The following is a 24,014-nucleotide window of genomic DNA, read 5'->3' as shown; positions in this document are numbered from 1 at the left end:
TAGTCCTTTGCATATTTATACAGGTGTTTCTGTAGGATAGAGTCACAAAAATGGGATTATAATGTTGGAGAGTAGATGCATCAGTCATTTTGGTCAGTGTTGCCAGATACTGCTCAGTGGAAATTGCATCATTTTCCTTTTCCCTCAGCAGTGTATGAGAAAGATAGTTTCCCAAAGACTCACTAACTGAATATATTGTCATATATTTGCATTTAGTAAACATGCAAATGTTTATGAAATCTTTACCAAATGCAAATGAGAATGGGTATCTCAGTGTAGTTTTCGTTTCAGTCATCTAATGGTAGTGAGATTGAGCATTTTTCAAATGTTTAAAACTTATTTGTTTCTTCTATAAAGTTAATTTCACTAAATATTTAATACAGTATAAAATACATATTTTAAGAGTTAAGTTCAATGAGCTTTGACAAAGGTATACATCTCTATAACCACAACCATTGCAATCAAGAAAATAACATATTCGTTAACCTAAAACCTTCCCTCACCTTTTGCTATCAGTGCCTCCCACTCCACCACTTTCTATGACCATACCATTTCTAGAATTTTAAATAAATAGAATCATCTAGTATATGCTCTTGTGTTTGGCTTCTTTCACTTATTAATATAATAATGCTTTTGAGATTTATCCATGTTGTTTCCTGTATCAGTAGTTCATTTTTAAACTGCTAAGTAATATTCCTGTATATATAGATATACTATGCATTGTTTATCTAGCCACTGGTTGTTTTCAGCTACTATGAAAAAGCTGCCACTAGTATTCACAAACCAGTCTGTTTTTTTTCCCTCTTAGATACCTAGCAGTGGAATTACTGAATCACAGAGCAAGTGCATGTTTAATTTTATAAGAAACTGTTAGATTGTCTTCCACTTTGTGATGAATAATGCTGGTATGAACATTCATGTACACATTTTTGTGTGAACAAGTTTTCATTTTTCTTCAGTATGTGCATAGGAATGGAAATGCTGCATCATATATTAATTCTATATTTAACTTTTTGTAGAACTCCCAGACTATTTTCCAAAGCAGTTGTACCATCTACCATTCCCATCAGCAGTGTATAAGTGCTCCAGTTTCTCCATGTCTTACCAACACTCGTTACATTTTGTCTCTTTTATTATAGCCATCTTAATGGGTATGAAGTGATGTCTCAGTATAGTTTTGATTTGCATTTCCTGATTGACTAATGATACTTAGTGTATTTTCTTATGCTTATTGGCCATTTCTTGAGCTCATCATTACCTTGCACAGGTCCACATTTCCATCTGGTACCATACTTCTTCAGCCCAAAGAACATTGTTTAACATTTCTTCTAGTGCAGATATAGTGATAAACTTTTCTGATTTTTTTGTCTCCAAAAGTCTTTGTTTTACTTATTTTTTTTCTATTTTTTTCTTTACTGTAGTAAAGTACATATAACAGAAAATTTACCTTGTTAATGATTTTTAAGTGTACAGTTCAGTGATATTAAGCACCTTCATATTGTTTTTCACCCTTCACCACCATCCACCTCTAGAACTTTCTTCATCTTGCAAAACTGAAACTCTATACCCATTAAACAATAACTCCTTTTTTGCTACAAGTTTGCACTTTCATCTCAGAGGATTTGTTAACAAAGGATTTGTTAACAAAGTAAGCCACTCGTCATATACAAATAAATAATACAGATATATGTTAGAGAATTATCTAGCTTACTTTCAACATACTAACATTAACAGAAAAGAGAAATAGAAAGAGCAGAGAATACATCAACAAAGTGGGTTTTGACCAACATCTAGACTTAAACAGCGCTGGGAAGTCCCCTGTCACAGCACATCTGGAGTCCCAGTTGGGAAAGGGTCCCAGGCAGCATGTTGGCTCCGTGGGTGAGACTTCAGAGATTGCAGTTCAGGGTTCCCACTTATAATCCCAGGACAGATGCAAACTGGTATCATCATCAATCTGTGACCAAATTGCAAGCCTGGTTTCCTGTTAATGCTGTTTGTTTTGTTTTGTAAAACTTGAAATGTTGCTAAGCCTGGGATGAGATGGTTGGATGGCTTCATTGACTCGATGGACATGAGTTTGAGTAGTCTCCAAGAGTTAGTGATGGACAGGGAAGCCTGGCGTGCTGCAGTCCATGGGGTCTCAAAGAGTTGGACATGACTGAGCGACTGAACTGAACTGAACTGAACTGAAGCCTGGGGCTTGGTTAGCCAGGCCCCCTTCAGGGGTTCAACAATCTCAAGATTCTCCCCCATCTTACCTATGGTGCTGCAAGTCTTGCACTCACAGCGGGCAGTCATTCCCAGTCAGGGCAGTGTCCAGGCAGGTTAGAAGCAAGGTCAGAGGCCTTCTCTGCTTTGTCTCTGAAGCCTAAACAGGACTATTTATTTAATTTCCCTAACACTCCTCATTCTGCCCTTCCCTCCCAGCCTTGGCAACCACCATTCTACTTTCTTTCTCTATGGTTTTGACTACTCTGAGTACCTCATTTAAGTGGAATCATACAGTGTTTGTTTTTTTGTGACTTTCTTATTTCAGTTAGCATGAGGTCTTCACAGTTCATCAGTGTCACAGCATATATAATTTTAATATGATGTATTAATCTTTTAAATCATGTAAAAAACAAAAAGTGGCGTTTCAAGCCATTGTTACAATAATACTAGCTTTTATAATTGCGCATATATTTACCTCTACTGAGATCTTTATTTTTTCATATGGCTTTGAGTGACTGTCTAGTATCCTTTGATTTCACTCTATACGAGTCCTTGTAGGATTTCTCATAGGGTAGTGGTAGCAAAGTCTCTCAGCTTTTGTTGATCTGGGAATGTCTTCATTTCTTCCTCACTCTTGAAAAGACAGTTTTGCTGGATATGGGATTCTTAGTTGACAGGTTTTTTTCTTCCAACATTTTTAATGTATCAGCCCACTGCCTTCTGGTCACTAAAGCTTCTAATGAGAAATCTGCTGATAATCTCATTGAGGATCCATTGTATATGACGAGTCACTTCTGTCTTGCTGTGCTTTCACGATTATTTCTGTCTTTGTCTTTTGGTAGTTTGATTCTACTGTGTCTCAGTGTGGGTCTCTTTGAGTTTATCCTCTTGCAGCTCACTGAGCTTGTTGGATATCTATATTTAAGTCTTTAATCAAATCATCATTTTCTTTTGTTTTTAATGGACCCTGTTTGTGGCCCATTCCTTGTTCTGTCATTCATAAAGCAACCTGAAGGAGGCTGCTCTAGGAAGCAACACCAAGGTGAACTTAGAATTACAAGACTTGTCCTTCACAGGGGTGATACCTGTGAAGGATAAAAGGAAGGAGTAGACATGGGCAGGCAAAACCTTCAGGTCATAATATAGTTCTCACATCTGTTCAAGAAAAGAGAAAAAGAAGGAAAATCGGTTAAGAAGAACCTCAGACTATATTGCAGCCCTGAGAAGTCTAACCCAGGCCAACAGGGAGCTTTGGCACAGTAATAACCTGTAGAGGTTCCACACTGGCCAGAAATGGCCAGGCTTTATTATTCTCACTATGCTCAGTCATTCACTGGAGGCTGCCTGGAAAGAACATGGCATGTTCTTTCTTGAAGTGAGATATGATACCTTGTGGCCCTCTGTATTGTAGAATTCTTGACAATAGAGAAGACCCTTGTAGAATAATTGGTTAATCTACCTTCCTCTATGATAGACGTTGTCTATGACATTCTGGATAAATGAGAATCTATCCTATTTTTAAAGATGTTCCAAAAAGAAGATCATGCAGTTTTTCTCCCTAAAGTATTAGAAAATTTTTTCTGTCTAATCTCAATTGTCTAGGCTGTGATAGAAACCAGTTTTCTTTTCCTTGTCATTAAGGCTTGAAATATGTGTGGGTTCCTAAAATAATAAAGCTTTATATTGACTCTCAGTGATCCTCTCACCTACTTCATCCCATATAGAGCCAGCTGGAAAGGGGCACTGAGGAACACTGTAAGTAAATGCTTCTTCTCTATAAAGTAGAAGGTCTCTAAAATTAGAGAAGTTACTCAAGAAATAAGTAGTCAATTATACTTAAATGATTTTTAAAGTCATTTCCTGAGGAAAGAGGATGTAACTATAAATAGGTTTTTGCTTTCAAAGTTCTCTCTTAATCTTTTATGAAGGAAAAAACCTCAAGCTTCCTTGATTATGTTTAGTAGCTGGATGGTGGTGATATCAATAAGTATTAAGTCAAGGGTCTTAGCAGGGGAAAGAAGTGAACTGAGTACTGTAATCAGTAGGTAGAGAATAGCGGCACTTTCCCTTGAGCTCATTTCCAGATTTTGACCTAGTGCCATGCTTTCCTTGTCATGGATCTTCAGCTTTCAGACAGGTCTTGGGAAAGTGAAAGTTACTCAGTCGTGTCTGACTCTTTGCAGCCCCATGAACTGTAGCCTGCCAGGCTCCTCTGTCTATGGAATTCTCCAGGCAAGAGTACTGGAGTGGCTAGCCTTTCCCTTCTCCAGGGGATCTTCTCAGCCTAGGGACTGAACTCAGGTCTCCCGCATGACAGGTGGATTCTTTACTGTCTGAGCCAGCAGGGAAGCCCAAGAATACTGGAGTGGGTAGCCTATCACTTCTCCAGGGGATCTTCCCAACCCAGGAATCAAACTGGGTTCTCTTGCATTGCAGGCAGATTCTTTACCAGCTGAGCTGCCAGGGAAGATGCCAGGTACTCAGTGTCTCATGCAATTATCCTGACCTATAGTTACTTTATTTTCTGTGTCCTACAAAAAAGTAAGTAAAAGGATAGAAACTAATATTTGAGTACCTATAATGTTTCAGTGACTTTACTGGGAGTTGGGGCAGGGGGGTTGACATAATTCGCTTAAGGTTAGCAGGCCTTTGGAGAGCTTAGGTATTGTTCACCTTGCTTTACAGATGAGGAAACCAAGATCACAGATGCACAAATGTAGAAGTCAGGATTTCAGATTTCAACTAACTACAAAGCTCTTTTTTTTGCCAGTATAATTTCCAAACTGTGTTTCAGAGATTCTTGCTGTTCATAGGTCCAAATCTCTAGATCTTCTACCTCTGCATCAGCTAGAGACGCCTCCATTTGTGGGCACTGTGCAGTTTCTCCATAAGAATTCTTCTGAAGATAAAAGGAAGAGAGAAACCCTGTAACTTCAAAAGGACAAGTAATTTAGAAAACCACTCCCTTAAGTCAAACAGACTCCTCCATATATGACTGTGTTCTTTATCCATTTTTACATGCAGACAGATTTACCATTAAACAGGCTGTCTTAGTGCTACCAGTATGCATGTTCTAAAAGAAAATGCTTAGTTGCAGCATGTGAACTCTTACTTGTAGTATGTGGGATCTAGTTCCCTGACCAGGGACTAAACCTGGCCCCCTGCATTGGAAGCGTGAAGTCTTAGCCACTGGACCACCAGGGAAGTCCCAGAAGATGCTTAAAATGGAAGATATGCTAAGTATCTGGCAGGAATAAAAAGTAGTCATGATGTATTTATCATCGGTCACATGCGTGATCTTGTTTTACTAACATAACCTTATATAATCCTTATAACAGCCCTCCCCAACGTGAGTAGGTATGTTCTGTTTCATACTTGAGTAGAGGAACTTGATAACTTAAGAGGCACAACCAGGAATTGATCCATGTCTGTCTGGCCTTAGAGACCATTTTCTACATCATACCAACTCTCGTGAGTATTCATAGAGGGAGCGTATTATAATGCACGGGGTCTACAGCACACCCAGCGCTGAGCATGTCCCTGTCTGGAGGTGATGACCCGGCAGCATTTTATTCTCTGCAGCGCCTGCATCTGCTATTTCCTTTGACTGTGCCCATGAGAGAGGAGAGCGTGGCACAAGCACGTGCTGGGGGTGGAGGTGGGGGATAGCAGTCACTCTTGTCCATACGGTGCCTGGGAGGCACAATTTGGCTCAGAGTGTTAGATAGCCCCCACCCTTCAGATAGTAGAACACTGCAAGTGGAAGATTCTGAGCTGTTACGTGTTCTCCAGAGTTGTTGGCAGTTACCCCGTGCCAGTGAGGCGATCCCCTAGAAGTCTGTTCATTCACCTCTTTGCTTACTGCTGGCTGACAGGTGAGGTAGGCTCCCTTCAGTGGCCTAGAGATCACTATGTCCATTGCTTATTTCCCACAGTATTGTGACCCCTTTCCTGTGTTTTTCTGCTTTAAACTTTGATCATCAGTCTCATGAAATACATAAATCACCTAAATGTATGGCTGTCTTTAGTATGCCACAAATTATGGTAAATTTCAAGTATATATCCTTTTGAAAATCTCTCTCTTGGAAGTTATAGCATTTAAGTACATGGCATTCTTGTATAGAGAAAACACAAAAGAAATGGGCGGAGCGTTCATTTTTAAGAGTTGAAAACATTTTCTGCACTTGGCACTCGGTCGTCTCAGGTGGTATATGGGCAGGGCTAAGTAGACTCTTGAGTGTTGAATGCATCAGTATGTCATGTGTGGATGTGCAGAAACATTAATCAGTGCATATGGCAGCTGATGAACAGGGAGAAACTGACCTGGGGATAAAATATTTTCTTCCCTGTATCCTTGTGCATTTCTGCTAGGAAGTCAACATGATTCTTTAGTAGGTCTTTTGTCCATACCGCTAGGTAGGAGGATACGTAAAAGCTACACTTAGGTTTCAGCATCGTTTTTCCAGTAGCATTCCCCATTTTTCCCAACTCATCAATGCGAAATTTGTATTAATATTTCTATTTTATTGATATTTAACATGAGGAAGATAAATTATTGATAACCAACTTTACTGAATTAATGGATTTATTTTTTTTAATCTGTAGATTAAGTTAATACAGTCTTTGCAGTAAGTTATGAACCTGGGAATATAAGCAAACTCCAGAATATTTTCCCCCAAATTTGATTAGATAAAAATCAATTATTTCCTTTCTTCAGCCTAGCAAAGGAATATTTTTATCTCTGAATTAAAAAGTTCAAGTTGAAGTTTCTGTTGAAACCTAATTCTGAATAGCAGTAATAAGTAATATCAATGTTGGTGTCTCCTGTTTCTAAATTACATCTGCTGCTGCTGCTAAGTCGCTTCAGTCGTGTCTGACTCTGTGCCAACCCACCAGGCTCCCCCGTCCCTGGGATTCTCCAGGCAAGAACACTGGAGTGGGTTCTTCTCCAATGCATGAGAGTGAAAAATAAAAGTGAAGTTGCTCAGTCATGTCCAACTCTTAGCGACCCCATGGACTGCAGCCCACCAGGCCCCTCCGTCCATGGGATTTTCCAGGCAAGAGTACTGGAGTGGGGTGCCATTGCCTTCTCCAGAAATTACATCTAAATACTCATAAACCTCCTTTGCATTTAATTTTATTACTAGGCCAATCAGCACTAACAAAGAATAATTAGGGAGTTTGAGAAGGTCACGTACACACTGCTAAACTCAAAATGGATGACCAGCAAGGACCTGTTGTATAGCACATGGAACTCTGCTCAATGTTATGTGACATCCTGGATGGGAGAAGGGTTAGGGAGAAAATGGATACACATATATATATGGCTGAGTCCCTTCACTGTTCACTTGAAACTACCACAACATTGTTAATTGGCTATACCCCAATACAAAATAAGACGTTTAAAGTTTGATGAAAAATAAAAGTTAAAAAAAATAAGGTAAATTATCAACTTGATTAATTCAGAATCATCAGGATTCTGTAGTATGTTTTTCTAATAGTGCTTGTTCCCTTTGGTTAAGTTGCCAAACAGAGCAAGGACTGAAATATATCTTAAAGCAACTCTCCAAAGGATCCAAGACCAGATAAAAGATGGAATTGCTGGTAGGGGAGGTTTCAAGGCTGTAGCTTCCAGAAGAGATTCTTAAGAAATGTAGCTTATCTTTTCAGCATTTTTTAAAAATAGCAAATATATGTTTGTATTTTAGCTGATGGTTTATTTGGATTAAGATTTCCCTCTTGGAGCCTGAATTATCAGATAGAAACATGAGAAACCAGTATGAAAGGTCAAGAGACAGTGAAAGTACAAGATTTGAATGATATAAGAAATTAAAAGATCATTTTCAGTTACATTTTGTATTACAGATGAGGCAGACTGTATAAGGATGCTTAAGAATTACTGAAAATAGACAAAGTGTTAGTTGCTCAGTTGTGCCTAACTCTGCAACGCCATGGACTGCAGCCCTGGTGGACTCCTCTGTCCATGGGATTTTCCAGGCAAGGATACCAGAGTGGTTTGCCATTTCCTTCTCCAGGAGATCTTCCCCACCCAGGGATCAAACCCTGGTCTCCTTCACTGCAGACAGATTCTTTACCAACTGAACTACGAGAGAAGTCCCCAAAATAGGCAAAAAGAATGGTAAATTTACATCCTATGATTGTGATCAGTGGTTATAGAAAACCTTCCAGGATTAGTCATTCAGGAAGGAGCCCTTTAAAACTGTATTTAGAATAAACTAGTATATTGAAATTGTAAGGATGACTCCTGCTCTTATGGCTATAATGTACGTAGGACAAGTATTAGTTCCATTTACAGCTGAGAAAAAGAGGCTTAGAGAGAAAAACCCATCTTATGAGCTATGGTACCATGATCTAGTTTTGCCAGGTTTGTCTCTCCCCATATGACTTTATAATTGAGTTAAGCAGAAAAGTATTATCAAAATTTATAAGATACATGACTATTGTATTGAATACATAGAATTAATTATCTAAAATACTTTTTGCAGATATTGAAAATGAGCCAAGAAAAAATTGAAATATTTGAAAGTGAGTTGTCAGAAGAGAGAGAAACAAAAAAGCAGTTGACATCTAATCTTAATACAGAGCAGAGAGCTTTGGAAGTTGAAAGTGAGGTATTTTGCCATTTAGGATGTTATTTTCCTCTTTTTGCATTTGCAATTTAGGGATTTCATATTATTTATTTTTATTTTAAAATAAATTATAGCTATAGAATATTATTTATATTAGGAATAATAGGGTGACTGTTTCTCCAGGCTGAGTTCCAGCACTAGCCAAAGAGTCATTTAAGTAGAAGGGATTTGATTATTATAATGGTTGTAGAGTCCTGGACTTGTCTCTCCTTTTCACTGCTGGTAATAGCATCTTGGAAAGGTCTATCAGGAGACATACCAGCCTATATTTGGAAGAGAGACCTGGAAGTGAGTTCATCAAGTCTAGATCATTAGTTCAGAGGATGGTGACAATCAGTTTGCAGGGTGGGTGAGAGCTAGCACCGGGCCCTAAATCTCATGCTGACGACCGATAGGAATTTTCCGTGGAATGAGGTATGACACTGATAGCACCTGCCCTCTCACTGTGATTTTGGATGGCCACTCCCTACCTCTCTCCTCATCAACACTTTCCTCCCTTTCTGATCTCAAGCCTTTGGGAACAGTAACAAGTATTGCATGCTTTGTGCTAGGTTGCTTCAGTCGTGTCTGATTCTTTGCGACCCTGTGGACTGTAGCTTGCCAGGCTCCTCTGTCCATGGGATTTTCCAGCAAGAATACTGGAATGGATTGCCATGCCCTTCTCCAGGGGATCTTTCCAACCCAGGGATCGAACCTGTTTCTCTTATGTCTCCTGCATTGGCAGGCAGGTTCTTTACCACTAGCACCACCTGGGAAGCACCACAAAGTAAATTTTCTGTTATCTGCTCCCTTTATAGGGAGCTATACCACAGCCTGGCTCTCAGGCCCTGTCATCCACCAATCAAATGCTACATATTCTATGTCATCAATATAGAAACTTAATAAAAATCTAAATCTAACTAAAGTGTTTTCTCTCATGAATATGGAAAAAAATCAGAGGATTAGAGGAATCCCTAGTTAAGTCACTGAATACGCATTAAGTAAGACAGCATAATTTGTCGTGAAGAGCGGTGTTTGAAATCAGTCAGTTTGAATCCCAGCTTTATCACTTCCTGGCTATGTGAATAACAAGATCATTTACATTCTCTGAGCCTCAGTTTCAATAACCCTACCTCATGGGGTTGTCATAAGGTTAAGGGTAAACAACATAGCACCTGACCTATAAAAAAGTAACTGTAAAAGAATACAGTTTAAAGCAGGTAATATAACTAATGCAGGAATTGCTGAAGAATTTATCTCTACACACCTTAAAGTGTATAAAGTGGGGATAAATAGAAGCCCAGTCTTTGAACCTATCAATGATAGATATTAAGAATGCTAATGGCATGTGACCCTTCATAGCCATGACTGGTCCAGGACTGCTTTCCGCTGCCTGGGCACCTAGTGCAGAGCTGGGGCCTTAGACTTGGCCTCCTTAGAGGCCCTGTGGAGCCCAGTTCCCTGATGCCTGTGGAGAAGAGCTCTTTAACAAGACCAACAAACACCACTTCTTACATAGTCTGGCCCTGTTAGGGTTGTCCCCGTATAGAAACCCCTTCTGGGCTGGTTTCTGCTAGCTTCTATAACTACCTAATTCTGTACCAGCTTATACTGCCAAGCTCTGAGTAGAGACCCCAGTACCCAGACATAGGCCCCCAGTGAGAAGGAGCCTTGGGCTCTCTCTTGAGCTCGCTTGCCTTGGCTCTTTGAGCTTCCTCGTGTTAAATTTCTGGGTGGTTTTTGTTTTTGTTTTTTTAGCAGGAAGAAGATTAAAAGAGAAAGACAAATTTAGAAAAAGGATGCTTAATTTTTGACTTAAGGGATCTTTTCTTTAACTATAATAGAGAAAGGAATTTCTCTGCCCAGGATAAATTAATATATTTAAAGCAAAAAAGTTGTCAGAATCATTTCAAAGATTCCTTTTTAGCAGTAGTATACATTTTCTATGGAAAGCTGTGTTTTCTTCTACTAAATATTGTCATTTCTTAAATCAGGAATTGCAAAAATCAAAGTCAGAACTTACATGCCTTTATCGTGAAATTCAAAGTCTTCCTTGTGCAGCAGAAGTCAGAGACCATTTTTTAATAGCATATGACCTGCTACAAAGAGAGAATTCTGAATTAGAAACAAAGGTGAGATTGAATTATTAAGTATTTAAATGTTCTATGTATGACATGTCTTTTATGAAGATGACATAAAAGGAAACTAATTTCAGTAAGAGATGACTTGGAAATCAGAGTTTCTTTTATTATTATAGAACAAATCGCCACATAGTGTGAATTATAAGTCAAGCTGTATTTCAGGGTAAATATTCAGACTTCAGCCAGGACTTTACTCTTTATTCAAAGGATTAACCTATGAATTTGTTAGTTTAAAGAAGCTTCCCAATGGCTTAGTTTTTAGATCACATACTATACTAAGTAGTTGCTCAGTCGTGTCTGACTGTGATCCCATGGACTGTAGTCCACCAGGCTTCTCTGTCCGTGGAATTCTCCAGGCAAGAATACTAGAGTGGGTTGCCATGCCCTCCTCCAGGGGATCTTCTAAACCAGGGATCAAACCCAGGTCTCCTGCATTGCAGGCGAATTCTTTACTGTCTGAGTCACCAGGGAAGCCATAACATAATGTAAAAGGTGAACTTAAAAACAGAACTGTCGACTTTTGGATTGCAGCCATTCTGACTGGCATGAAATGGTACCTCATAGTGGTTTTGATTTGCATTTCTCTGATAATGAGTGATGTTGAGCATCTTTTCATGTGTTTGTTAGCCATCTGTATGTCTTCTTTGGAGAAATGTCTATTTAGTTCTTTGGCCTATTTTTTGATTGGGTCATTTATTTTTCTGGAGTTGAGCTGTAGGAGTTGCTTGTATATTTTTGAGATTAGTTGTTTGTCAGTTGCTTCATTTGCTATTATTTTCTCCCATTCTGAAGGCTGTCTTTTCACCTTGCTTAGAGTTTCCTTTGTTGTGCAGAAGCTTTTAAGTTTAATTAGGTCCAATTTGTTTATTTTTGCTTTTATTTCCAATATTCTGGGAGGTGGGTCATAGAGGATCCTGCTGTGATGTATGTCGGAGAGTGTTTTGCCTATGTTCTCCTCTAGGAGTTTTATAGTTTCTGGTCTTATGTTTAGATCTTTAATCCATTTTGAGTTTATTTTTGTGTATGGTGTTAGAAAGTGTTCTAGTTTCATTCTTTTACAAGTGGTTGTCCAGTTTTCCCAGCACCACTTGTTAAAGAGATTGTCTTTAATCCTGTATATTCTTGCCTCCTTTGTCAGAGATAAGGTGTCCATAGGTGCATGGATTTATCTGTGGGCTTTCTATTCTGTTCCACTGATCTATATTTCTGTCTTTGTGCCAGTACCATACTGTCTTGATGACTGTGGCTTTGTAGTAGAGCCTGAAGTCAGGCAGGTTGATTCCTCCAGTTCCATTCTTCTTTCTCAAGATTGCTTTGGCTATTCGAGATTTTTTGTATTTCCATACAAATTGTGAAATTATTTGTTCTAGCTCTGTGAAAAATACCATTGGTAGCTTGATAGGGATTGCATTGAATCTATAGATTGCTTTGGGTAGTATACTCATTTTCACTATATTGATTCTTCCAATCCATGAACATAGTATATTTCTCCATCTATTAGTGTCCTCTTTGATTTCTTTCGCCAGTGTTTTATAGTTTTCTATATATAGGTCTTTAGTTTCTTTAGGTAGATATATTCCTAAGTATTTTATTCTTTCCATTGCAATGGTGAATGGAATTGTGTCCTTAATTTCTCTTTCTGTTTTCTCATTATTATTGTATAGGAATGCAAGTGATTTCTGTGTGTTGATTTTATATCCTGCAACTTTACTATAATCATTGATTAGTTCTAGTAATTTTCTGGTGGAGTCTTTAGGGTTTTCTATGTAGAGGATCATGTCATCTGCAAATAGTGAGAGTTTTACTTCTTCTTTTCCAATTTTTATTCCTTTTATTTCTTTTTCTGCTCTGATTGCTGTGGCCAAAACTTCCAAAAGTCTACAAGCAATAAATGCTGGAGAGGGTGTGGAGTAAAGGGAACCTCTTACACTGTTGGTGGGAATGCAAACTAGTACAGCCACTATGGAGAACAGTGTGGAGATTCCTTAAAAAACCGGAAATAGAACTGCCTTATGATCCAGCAATCCCACTGCTGGGCATACACACCGAGGAAACCAGAATTGAAAGAGACACGTGTACCCCAATGTTCATCGCAGCACTGTTTATAATAGCCAGGACATGGAAGCAACCTAGATGTCCATCAGCAGACGAATGATTAAGAAAGCAGTGGTACATATACACAATGGAGTATTACTCAGCCATTAAAAAGAATGCATTTGAATCAGTTCTAATGAGGTGGATGAAACTGGAGCCTATTATACAGAGTGAAGTAAGCCAGAAAGAAAAACACCAATACAGTATACTAACACATATATGGAATTTAGAAAGATGGTAACAATAACCCTATATACAAGACAGCAAAAGAGACACAGATGTATAGAACAGTCTTTTGGATTCTGTGGGAGAGGGCAAGGGTGGGATGATTTGGGAACATGGCAGTGAAACATGTATAATATCATATGTGAAATGAAAAAAAAAAAACCACCAGCAGTTAAAAAAATAAATAAATTTAGATAATCTAAAAAAAAAAAAACTTAAAGCATCTTTTCCAATTATACTGAACTTAGAATTAGGAAAATGGTGTAATGTCCCAACTCTAGTAAATTCCCCAAATATAAAAATGGCACTGCCAGATTAGGGTCAGTGCAACACTAAATGGAGAGGTTGCCAGCTGTGTAATTTCCAGAGTCCTACCTATTAGGTTGTCACCAACTCCTGGCTAAAAATTCCCACCCTCAGTTACTCTCTTATGTTGATTAAAATAGTAGGAAGGACTAAAGGCTCGAATACAATGGTTAAAATATGTTGACTTATATTTTAATGCAACATGTGAGGTAGATGACTAAATCAAGGGCTACTTTATCCTATCTGAAGTTGTTACTCTGAAGTCACAGAATAAGTTGCTGAGGAACTGGGACGCAGATCAAATAATATGTGACCTAGGGAGAGAAAGGTCCAGCCAATAGGGTAATATGTTGGCACAGCCTACATCTCAGCTTTGTTTGTGGGACATTGTCAGCAAGATGCATTTTCATCACAGTATACAACTGAAGGATCTTGTTTCTCAAAATATCATCAGAAAACTTAACATAAAGAATGAAAGGAAGTGAGAAGAATATAATATAAAGCCAGAGATCCAGATCGCTATCCTGATAATGGGACTCTCTCTCCCTCTCTTTTAAAAAAAACTTTTTATTTTGAAATAATTTCAGATTTACAGAAAAGTTACAAAATAGTATAAGGATGCTCCATAGTCTTTTACCTCTCCAAATGTTAACATGGTACCTATTTGGTTTTATCAATCTCTCTTGCTCTTGCTCTACACACATACATACACACTTTTTTCCTGAACCCTGGGAGTGAGTTGGATACCTAATACTCCTTTAACCCCAAATGTTTCCATGTGTTTGCTAAAAATAGTGACATCTTTTTGTCACAGTACAAGTCTCAAAATCAGGAAATTAATATAGTACTATAATCTACAGCTCTTATTAAAATTTCACCAATTGTCCCACTCTATAGCAAAAGACATTTTTTTCCCTAGTCCAAGGTCCAATCCAGGACCACACATTGTATTCAACTGTCATATCTCTAAAGCTCCTTGAATCTGCAACAGTTCCTCATTCTTTGTTGTTCATAGTTTTGCTCTCTTTGAAGAGTACAAATCATTTGTTTTCAAGAATGTCTCTCAATTTGGGCTTTTCTCATGTTTCCTCACAGTATAATTTAGATTACATAATTTTGGCAAGAATGCTGCAGAAGTGATGCTGTATCCTTCTCAGTGCATTGTATCAGAACAAAAAAGGGTATCCTTTTGTTCTGTTTACTTTGGGTAAGGTATTATCTGTCGGATTTCTCCACTATAAATTTATTACAACTCCCTTTGCAATTAATAACTACCTGTGGGGAGGCACTTTGAGACTATGGGTATTCTATTTCCCATCAAACTTATACTTATTAAAAGTTTCAGTTTTGAACCTTTGATTCTTTAATTATTTTCTAGTTTCTCTTTAGAACGTAGAGTGCTTTAGACTTAAAGATAGTGTTGCTGCTGCTGCTGCTGCTAAGTTGCTTCAGTCATGTCCAACTCTGTGCGACCCCATAGATGGCAGCCCACCAGGCTCACCCGTCCCTGGGATTCTCTAGGCAAGAACACTGGAGTGGGTTGCCATTTCCTTCTCCGATGCATGAAAGTGAAAAGTGAAAGTGAAGTTGCTCAGTCGTGTCCAACTCTTAGGGACCCCATAGACGGCAGCCCACCAGGCTCCCCCATCCATGGGATTTTTCAGGCAAGAATACTGGAGTGGGTTGCCATTGCCTTCTCCGAGTCTTGCTAAGAGTGACTAAAAATTGTATTTTATGTATTTATTGAAGCCCTTGTTTTATAGGCTGTTGTTTTATTTGGGCCACAGCATTTTAGAGCCAGAAGAGGGTGTATTCACATAGGCCAGCTTCCTCAGTTTACAGATAGGGACACCAGACTCGGAATAATGAACAAGTACCAAGTTGCCTGGTGTTTTTCAGCCTGATCTCTGTCCTCACTCCTCTAGAGCCTTAAGCAGAAAGTGGAACAATCAACTGAATGCTTTATGGTACTTCGACATGGCTGGTTATGAGATTGAGCTATGTCACCAGGATAAAGTTTCGGTAAGGAGGAGCCTGTGGAACAGAGTTACTGCTGTTCCACAGCATCTGTGCCATGAAGGGTCCTGTGGACTTAACTGTCTTCATGATAAAGAGCAAACCTGACCACTTATAATATCCAGTGACTTGGTCATTTGAGAATCCAGAATACCTAGAAAGTGCTTAGTGTCAAGGTCGCCTTCCACTTTAGAAACCATCAGCAATTCTTACTTTGCTAGAATGACAAGTCTAAATTCTGTTTGACTTTCTTTACTTCTTTTTTTTAATTTAAATTTATTTATTTTAGTTGGAGGCTAATTACTTTACAATATTGTATTGGTTTTGCCATACATCAACATGAATCCACCACGGGCGTACACGTGCTCCCCATCCTGAACCACCCTCCCACCTCCCTCCCCATACCATCCCTCTGGGTCATCCCAGTGCACCAGCCCCAAGCATCCTGTATCCTGCACCAAACCTGGACTGGTGATTCATTTCTTATATGATATTATACATGTTTCAATGCCATTTTCCCAAATCATCCCACCCTCTCCCTCTCCCATAGAGTCCAAAAGACTGTTCTATACATCTGTGTCTCTTTTGCTCTCTCACATACAGGGTTATTGTTACCGTCTTTCTAAGTTCCATATATATGCATTAGTATACTGTGTTGGTGTTTTTCTTTCTGGCTTACTTCACTTTGTATAATAGGCTCCAGTTTCATCCACCTCATTAGAACTGATTCAAATGTATTCTTTTTAATGGCTGAGTAATACTCCATTGTGTATATGTACCACTGCTTTCTTATCCATTCGTCTGCTGATGGACATCTAGGTTGCTTCCATGTCCTGTCTATTATAAACAGTGCTGCGATGAACATTGGGGTACACGTATCTCTTTCCCTTCTGGTTTCCTCGGTGTGTATGCCCAGCAGTGGGATTGCTGGGTCATAAGGCAGTTCTATTTCCAGTTTTTTAAGGAATCTCCACACTGTTCTCCATAGTGGCTGTACTAGTTTGCATTCCCACCAACAGTGTAAGAGGTTCCCTTTTCTCCACACCCTCTCCAGCATTTATTGCTTGTAGACTTCTGGATCACAGCCACTCTGACTGGCGTGAAATGGTACCTCATTGTGGTTTTGATTTGCATTTCTCTGATAATGAGTGATGTTGAGCATCTTGTCATGTGTTTGTTAGCCATCTGTGTGTCTTCTTTGGAGAAATCTCTATTTAGTTCTTTTGATTGGGTGGTTTATTTTTCTGGAATTGAGCTGTAGGAGTTGCTTGTGTATTTTTGAGATTAGTTGTTTGTCAGTTGCTTCATTTGCTATTATTTTCTCCCATTCTGAAGGCTGTCTTTTCACCTTGCTTAGAGTTTCCTTTGTTGTGCAGAAGCTTTTCATTTTAACTAGGTCCCGTTTGTTTATTTTTGCTTTTATTTCCAGTATTCTGGGAGGTGGGTTATAGAGGATCCTGCTGTGATGTATGCCGGAGAGTGTTTTGCCTATGTTCTCCTCCAGCAGTTTTATAGTTTCTGGTCTTACGTTTAGATCTTTAATCCATTTTGAGTTTATTTTTGTGTATGGTGTTAGAAAGTGTTCTAGTTTCATTCTTTTGCAAGTGGTTGACCAGTTTTCCCAGCACCACTTGTTAAAGAGATTGTCTTTTCTCCATTGTATATTCTTGCCTCCTTTGTCAAAGATAAGGTGTCCATAGGTGTGTGGATTTATCTGTGGGCTTTCTATTTTGTTCCACTGATCTATATTTCTGTCTTAGTGCCAGTACCATACTGTCTTGATGACTGTGGCTTTGTAGTAGAGCCTGAAGTCAGGCAGGTTGATTCCTCCAGTTCCATTCTTCTTTCTCAAGATTGCTTTGGCTATTCAAGGTTTTTTGTATTTCCATACAAATTGTGAAATTATTTGTTCTAGCTCTGTGAAAAATACCATTGGTAGCTTGATAGGGATTGCATTGAATCTATAGATTGCTTTGGGTAGTATACTCATTTTCACTATATTGATTCTTCTGATCCATCAACATGGTATATTTCTCCATCTATTAGTGTCCTCTTTGACTTCTTTCACCAGTGTTTTATAGTTTTATATATATATTTACTTCTTAAGAAACTAACATTGATGATTTGTAATGTTTAAATTTTTACAATGACTATAAAAATCAGTGATTTAAATAGCATCTTGGAATCTGTCTTCCTGTTCACAAAAGTTACACAAGTTTGTTAAGAAAATTACTGTCTTTCAGGTCTCTTCATCATCTGATCCCTCCCATCAGTCTTGTCTTACTTCCTCAGCTCCTCATCTTGTAGCCTCTACTCCAGGAAGACCATCCTCCTCACTTGAGCAAAAATACTCCCTGCTCAGTTACACACTATGCCTTTGACCATATTGATCATGCTTGAAATGGTCTCTTCTATTGCTGTCTTCTAAATGCTTGGTATAGTCTCTTCTTCACCTGTCTATATCTTCCCACCTCCTAATTCCCAGTGTAAGACCAAATTTCTCCCCTGGAGAGGTTATAATCCGTATGAGATTATATATATAGCTTTATGGGATTATAACCCATATCACACACTGTGGTCTTTCTTCAGAAAATTGAAAAGGCCAAGAAGAGTAAAAAGATTCATTAAAGTAACTTAAATTGATCTTTAGATTGTGTTCTTAGAATCAAACATATTAATAATAACTATAAAAAACTTTGCATTTTCAGAGAGGCTCAGAATGAGAGTCAGACAGGTTGTTGTCTCTCTTCATGCAATACTTGAATGGAGATTCATCTTCCATTCTTGGAACTATCCTCCATCCACCCTTTTTGCTGCCTTCTGGAGGCATTTTTTCATTTTATGTGAAATTATGCATTTGAGGAAAGGAATCTGTTTGTCAAAAAACAAAGCAACAAAACCTGACCAAATATTTTGCCAAACTACACAGCAGAGCAATGACTCTCAAAGCATCCACTGGAATCAGAATTGTCTGGGAGACTTATTTGAAGTGCACGTTCCCATTTCCCAGCCCATACCACTAACCTGAATCTCAGGAGTGGGGTGTCGATTGTGAGACCGCATTTTTTTAACTCCTTAGGTGATGCTCTTATTAGCTAAAATCTGAGAATCACTACAATAGTCTGGGAATCCTTACATGTTCAGTGTTTCCAAACAAGTAAAATCTGATTGGAAGACTTCTGTTCTCTGTCATATATAGCTAATATTATTTCTAATGTTTTCTTGCAACAGTATATTATTGCTTTTCAATAAACGAAGTACACTGTAAACTTGAGAACAGAAATATGTGATAATAATGCAAAAGCTCTAATAGGGTAACACATCTTTTTGCTTGTTAAAACAGCACAACCCTAAACAGCACTCTAGGAAGCTAATCCCAGAGACCCAAAATACCCTCTTTTCTAAAAACCGTGGACTTAATGCACTCCTATGCCTATGGTAAAAATGAGTTAGATTAGGTAACAACTGCAAAGTGTTAAATTGGAATAAGACTTCAATTTGGGTGCAGTTTATGTTATTTAAGCTAATAATCATTTAAGCATGTAATGAAATCAACATACTTTTTTACAGTCACATATAATAGTATACAAAATAGAATATTTGTCTTTTTACTTAACAGGTCTTGATGCTTTTACAAGAATTTGAGCAATTAAATCATTTTACTGTAGGGGAAAAAACTGCAGCTGCTAATTTAATTTCAAGTGAAAATACCTGTAAAGATCTTGTGCCTAAACTACCAATTTTGGGAATAGAAATTCAAAGCCTGAAGGAAGAGAAAGAGGAACTCTGGTAAATGGAGAAAAATCTCATGTCACCTTAATTATTTGGGGGGTATAATTATATAATTTTTATATTCATTTTCAAATGATGTGCATGGAAAAATCAGTTCAAAAAAATTCCCAAAGCTTGGCTTTTGATATGTTATTACAATCTCAAACTTTTGTTCCTTCTTTTAAAAATAAATATATGCTTTTTTGGAAAATCTGGAAAGCATGGAAAAGTATAAGGAAATTATAGTAACCTATAATTTCCACTATGGAAAAATGTTAATGTCCTAATTTTTTCTTTCTTGTCTTTTTTCCCATACATATACATGTATATGGGGCTTCCCTGGTGGCTCAGACTATAAAGAATCTGCCTGCAATGCAGGAGACCCAGGTTCAATCCCTGGGTTGGGAAGATCCCCAAGAGAAGGGAATGGCAACCCACCTGAGTATTCTTGCCTGGAGAATTCCATGGATAGAGGAGCCTGGTGGGCTACAGTCCATGGGATCACCAAAAATCAGACATGACTGAGCAACTAACACTAATACAAATATGTGTGTATTTTTTACATATTAAGACCATACTTTTCAGAGAGGTTTGTTTTTTGCTATTTTTATTTAACATTATATCTGATAATTGTTTTGAGAATTTTTTTCTTTTTTTTTTCACTGTTGTTAATCTTGCCCTGTAACTCTTGTGTTTCTACTTTTCCAGCCAATATATCTTTTATTTTTGGTTGCGCAGTTCAGTTCAGTTCACTCAGTCGTGTCCGACTCTTTGCGACCCCATGGACTGCAGCATGCCAGGCTTCCCTGTCCATCACCAGCTCCCAGAGCCTACTCAAACTCATTTCCATCGTGTTGGTGATGCCATCCAGCCATCTCATCCTCTGTCGTCCCCTTCTCCTCCTGCCTTCAATCTTTCACAGCATCACGTCTTTTCCAGTGAGTCAGTTCTTTGCATCAGGTGGCCAGAGTATCGGAGTTTCAGTTTCAGCATCAATTCTTCGAATGAGTATTCAGGACTGATTTCCTTTAGGATTGACTGATTTGGATCTCCTTGCAGTCCAAGGGACTCTCAAGAGTCTTCTCCAATGCCACAGTTCAAAAGCATCAATTCTTCGGTACTCAGCTTTCTTTATAGTTCAACTCTCACATCCATACATGACTATTGGAAAAGCCATAGCTTTGACTAGACCAGACCTTTATTGGTAAAATAACATCTCTGCTTTTTTAATATACTGTCTAGGTTTGTCATAGCTTTTTTTCCAAGGAGCAAACGTCTTTTAATTTCATGTATGCAGTCACCATCTGCAGTGATTTTGGAGCCCAAAAATATAAAGTCTCTCACTGTTTCCATGTTTCCCCATGTATTTGCCATGAAGTGATGGGACCAGATGCCATGATCTTAGTCTTCTGAATGTTGAGTTTTAAGCCAACTTTTTTACTCTCTTCTTTCACTTTCATCAAGAAGCTCTTTAGTTCTTCTTCACTTTCTGCCACATTAATCTGTTTCCCAACCAGGGATGGAACCCAGGTACCCTGCAGTGGAAGTACAGAGTCTTAACCACTGGACTGCTAGGGAAGTCGCATCAGAAGTATCTTGCACAGAAACTTTTGAGATTTAGACAAATGCATTACTATGTTTTGGCACAAATGCTATAGATGAAATCAAATTTTGTCTAGACAAAAGCCTAGAATTAGATCATCAAAAGGAAAAATGGATGACATTTTAACTTATATATCATACTAAAGGATACTTTATCAGTGAGTTGAGAAAATATGGCCTATATATAGCCAAATTTGTCTTTATTCTAAAATAGAAGGGACTGTTTTGCCAGTTTCAGGCCCCTGAATTTTATGTCCTCTTAAAAACTGGTTTTAAGTCTATAGTGAGCTCTAAGATTCAAAATCATGAGCCTTAGTTGCAGAAGCAGAATGAGATACGAGGGAGGTGTTGGAGAGCAGGTATCATAGTGGTCACAGGAGCAAAGAGCCAAGAAGCAAGATCACAATGTGTAGGTCTGTTGTAGGAGTAAGAAAAAGAAAGTCTAGTTTTGAGCACTAAAATAGTATATTACAAGACTTTTGGGGGATATAGGCCTAGTAATTCTATTAGATGAATTGAGAGGAAAGACCAATTAATCTAGATATTAGCCACAGATGCTGCTGCTGCTGCTAAGTCACTTCAGTCATGTCCAACTCTGTGCGACCCCATAGACAGCAACCCACCAGGCTCCTCTGTCCCTGGGATTCTCCAGGCAAGAACACTGGAGTGGGTTGCCATTTCCTTCTCCGGCCACAGATTAAGAGATAATTTAGAATAAATAAGTAACAATGGAGATGAAATGACCAATCTGAATGCTTTTCAGAGAATAATTTGATATCAGTAATCAAAGCTGACGAAAATCCACCCAGCTGATTTGCGATAATCGGCAGAGATACTTGCCATAGGGAACAAGGCTGTGGCCTTAATTCATTTGGAGGTGGAGAACCTTGCCATGGAAAAGACACTGGACTTCTCTTTAAACAACTTCTTACAGTCACTTGTTTACACAGCTAGGTCGAAACTGCTCGCCATTGCTGGGATGGTAAGAAGTCCACTTATCTGCTGTATGTTTTCTTCTCTCCTCTTCTCATAATGTTTCCCTGTTTTCTTGTCTTTTGTGCCTCACTTCACAGCCCCCATTTATCTCAGATCCTTACACAATCACTTTCAACAATAAATTGCTTATCTATCATGTGCTAGGTACTGTAGGTAGATGCTGAGGCTACAAAGTAAGACAGACACGGATCCTATCGTTAGAGGAGTTATGGTGCATATTGCCTGATGGGGGAATATAAATCATTAAACAAGGAGGTCTTGGATGGGAGCATAAAGGAGGGGCTCTGGCCTAGTTAATGAAACAGAAAATATTCTTAAAGGGAACTGATAAATTGAGTCCTGAAGTATGAGTAATCAAGGGCAAAGCAAAAAGTTGGGGGAATAATTTCAGGGAAGATATGACATCTGCAAGAAAAGGCTTGGTTTGTTTGAGGAACTAAAAGTGACATCGGTGGTGCTGTAGCATAGAGTGTGTAGAAAGGAAATGAGGAAGGAGATGCTGAGAATGAAGAGAAAGCCAGGGGTCTCATCTTGAGGGAATATGAATGCCTACCCTAGGGAATTTGGACAATGGGAAACTCCTGCAGGATTAGTAACATAGCAGAGACATAGATAGATTTGTGCTTTAGAAAAATCACTCTTCCTGCTGTGTGGAAAGTAGATGGTTGGTACCAGAATGAAAGTAACAAGACCAATTAGGAGGCTGTTACTGAAATGATGTTTGTGAGGATAGAGAAAAGTGGATGAAATTGAGAGGAGGCAGAATCAATGAAACTCGGGGATTAATGAGTATAGGAAGTAAGGAAGAAGGTATTCTAGGCAGAAGTTTGAGTATGAGAACAAGTTAAGGACAATTTCATTTTCTGGTTTGATGGAATCATTCACATAATTTTGAGAGAGAAGACAGAAGTTGAGCTTTTGAGACAATGACTTTCCAGCGTCTTTGGAACAACCATGTGTGGATTTGGAACAAATAGTTTGACTTATGGGTTTGGAGGCCTGGGCTGGAGATAAATGTGAGGATCATCAATAGGTAGATGGTAATACAAGTTATATGATGGCTATATTCCCATATGTTGCTTGATGAAAACACTCAAAGGCAGAAACCTAAGGAAAACCTCTCTATATGGACAAAAGGAGTACTTCCAACAGCTGAGACAAAACAGCTAGAGAAGTAGAAGAAAAGTCAAAAGCGTGTGTGTTACAGAAGCTAGATTAAAGAGTGTTTCAAGAAAGAAGTAGTCAGGAGTATCATATGCTACCAATGAGTCAAACAAAATAAGGGATAAAAAGTGACTGCTAAATTTAGCAACCTGAAGGTGACTGGAGACTTTAATAAGAGCAGTTCCGATGAAGGGCAGAAAACACATTGCTTCCTAGATAACATGCCATGGGATGGTGAATGGGAGTGAGTTGAGGAGGGCATATGAGATGAGCAAATGGTGACTGTAGATAACACTTTCCAAAAAGTCTGGTTTCAAAAAGAAGAGAATATGGAACCGAGTTAAAAGGAAATTCATGTATGTTTGAATACTGGTGGGGAAGTCTCCAAAAGGGCAGGTTTAGGACTCAGAAAATGGCTGGCATCAGTCAGGAGATCAGCCTTGTCCACTGTAACAGGAGGAAGAAAGGGAGGATGAACAGAGATCCAAATGGTTTTTTTTTTTGGCTGCTCTGGGTTTTGGTGCCGTGCGCAGCTTTGCCATGGCTTCTCTTGTTGCAGAGCACCGGCTCTTTAGTAGTTATGGCCCATGGGCTTAGTTGCCCCATGGCATCCCAGACCAGGGATCGAACCTGTGTCCCCTGCATTAGCAGACAGATACTTAACCACTGGACCATCAGGGAAGTCCCAAATGGGTTTATAACTTGAGAGGAAATCAAAGGACTTGTTCAGTGGTTTCTCTGTGCTCTGAAGCAAGAAGCAAAGTTATCTGCTAAAAGTGAGAGATAAAGAGAAAGAGCAGCGTTTGCAAGAGAGTGAAAAAAGTTTGAAATAATCACTGTGGAAAATGGAAAAGAA

At 38.7% G+C, this 24,014-nt stretch overlaps 1 protein-coding gene across 3 annotated transcripts in view; it reads left to right on the top strand.

The window, feature by feature from the left end:
- CCDC30 (coiled-coil domain containing 30) overlaps nt 1–24,014 on the top strand; it is a 140,720-nt gene that overhangs the window by 46,440 nt on the left and 70,266 nt on the right. The window contains exon 11 of one of the 3 annotated variants that reach the window (XM_055586179.1): nt 19,245–19,414. The exons of the other annotated variants lie outside the window; for them this stretch is intronic. Within the exon in view, the coding sequence (XP_055442154.1) occupies nt 19,245–19,414 (170 nt within the window). The remainder of the gene's footprint in view (nt 1–19,244; nt 19,415–24,014) is intronic. 3 annotated transcript variants of the gene reach the window in all.

This window comes from Bubalus kerabau, chromosome 6 (genome assembly GCF_029407905.1).
Source record: "Bubalus kerabau isolate K-KA32 ecotype Philippines breed swamp buffalo chromosome 6, PCC_UOA_SB_1v2, whole genome shotgun sequence".
In the NCBI taxonomy this organism is placed as follows: domain Eukaryota; kingdom Metazoa; phylum Chordata; class Mammalia; order Artiodactyla; family Bovidae; genus Bubalus; species Bubalus kerabau.
Note: the sequence above shows the minus strand (reverse complement) of the source record. Positions and strands in the feature narration are given on the sequence as shown.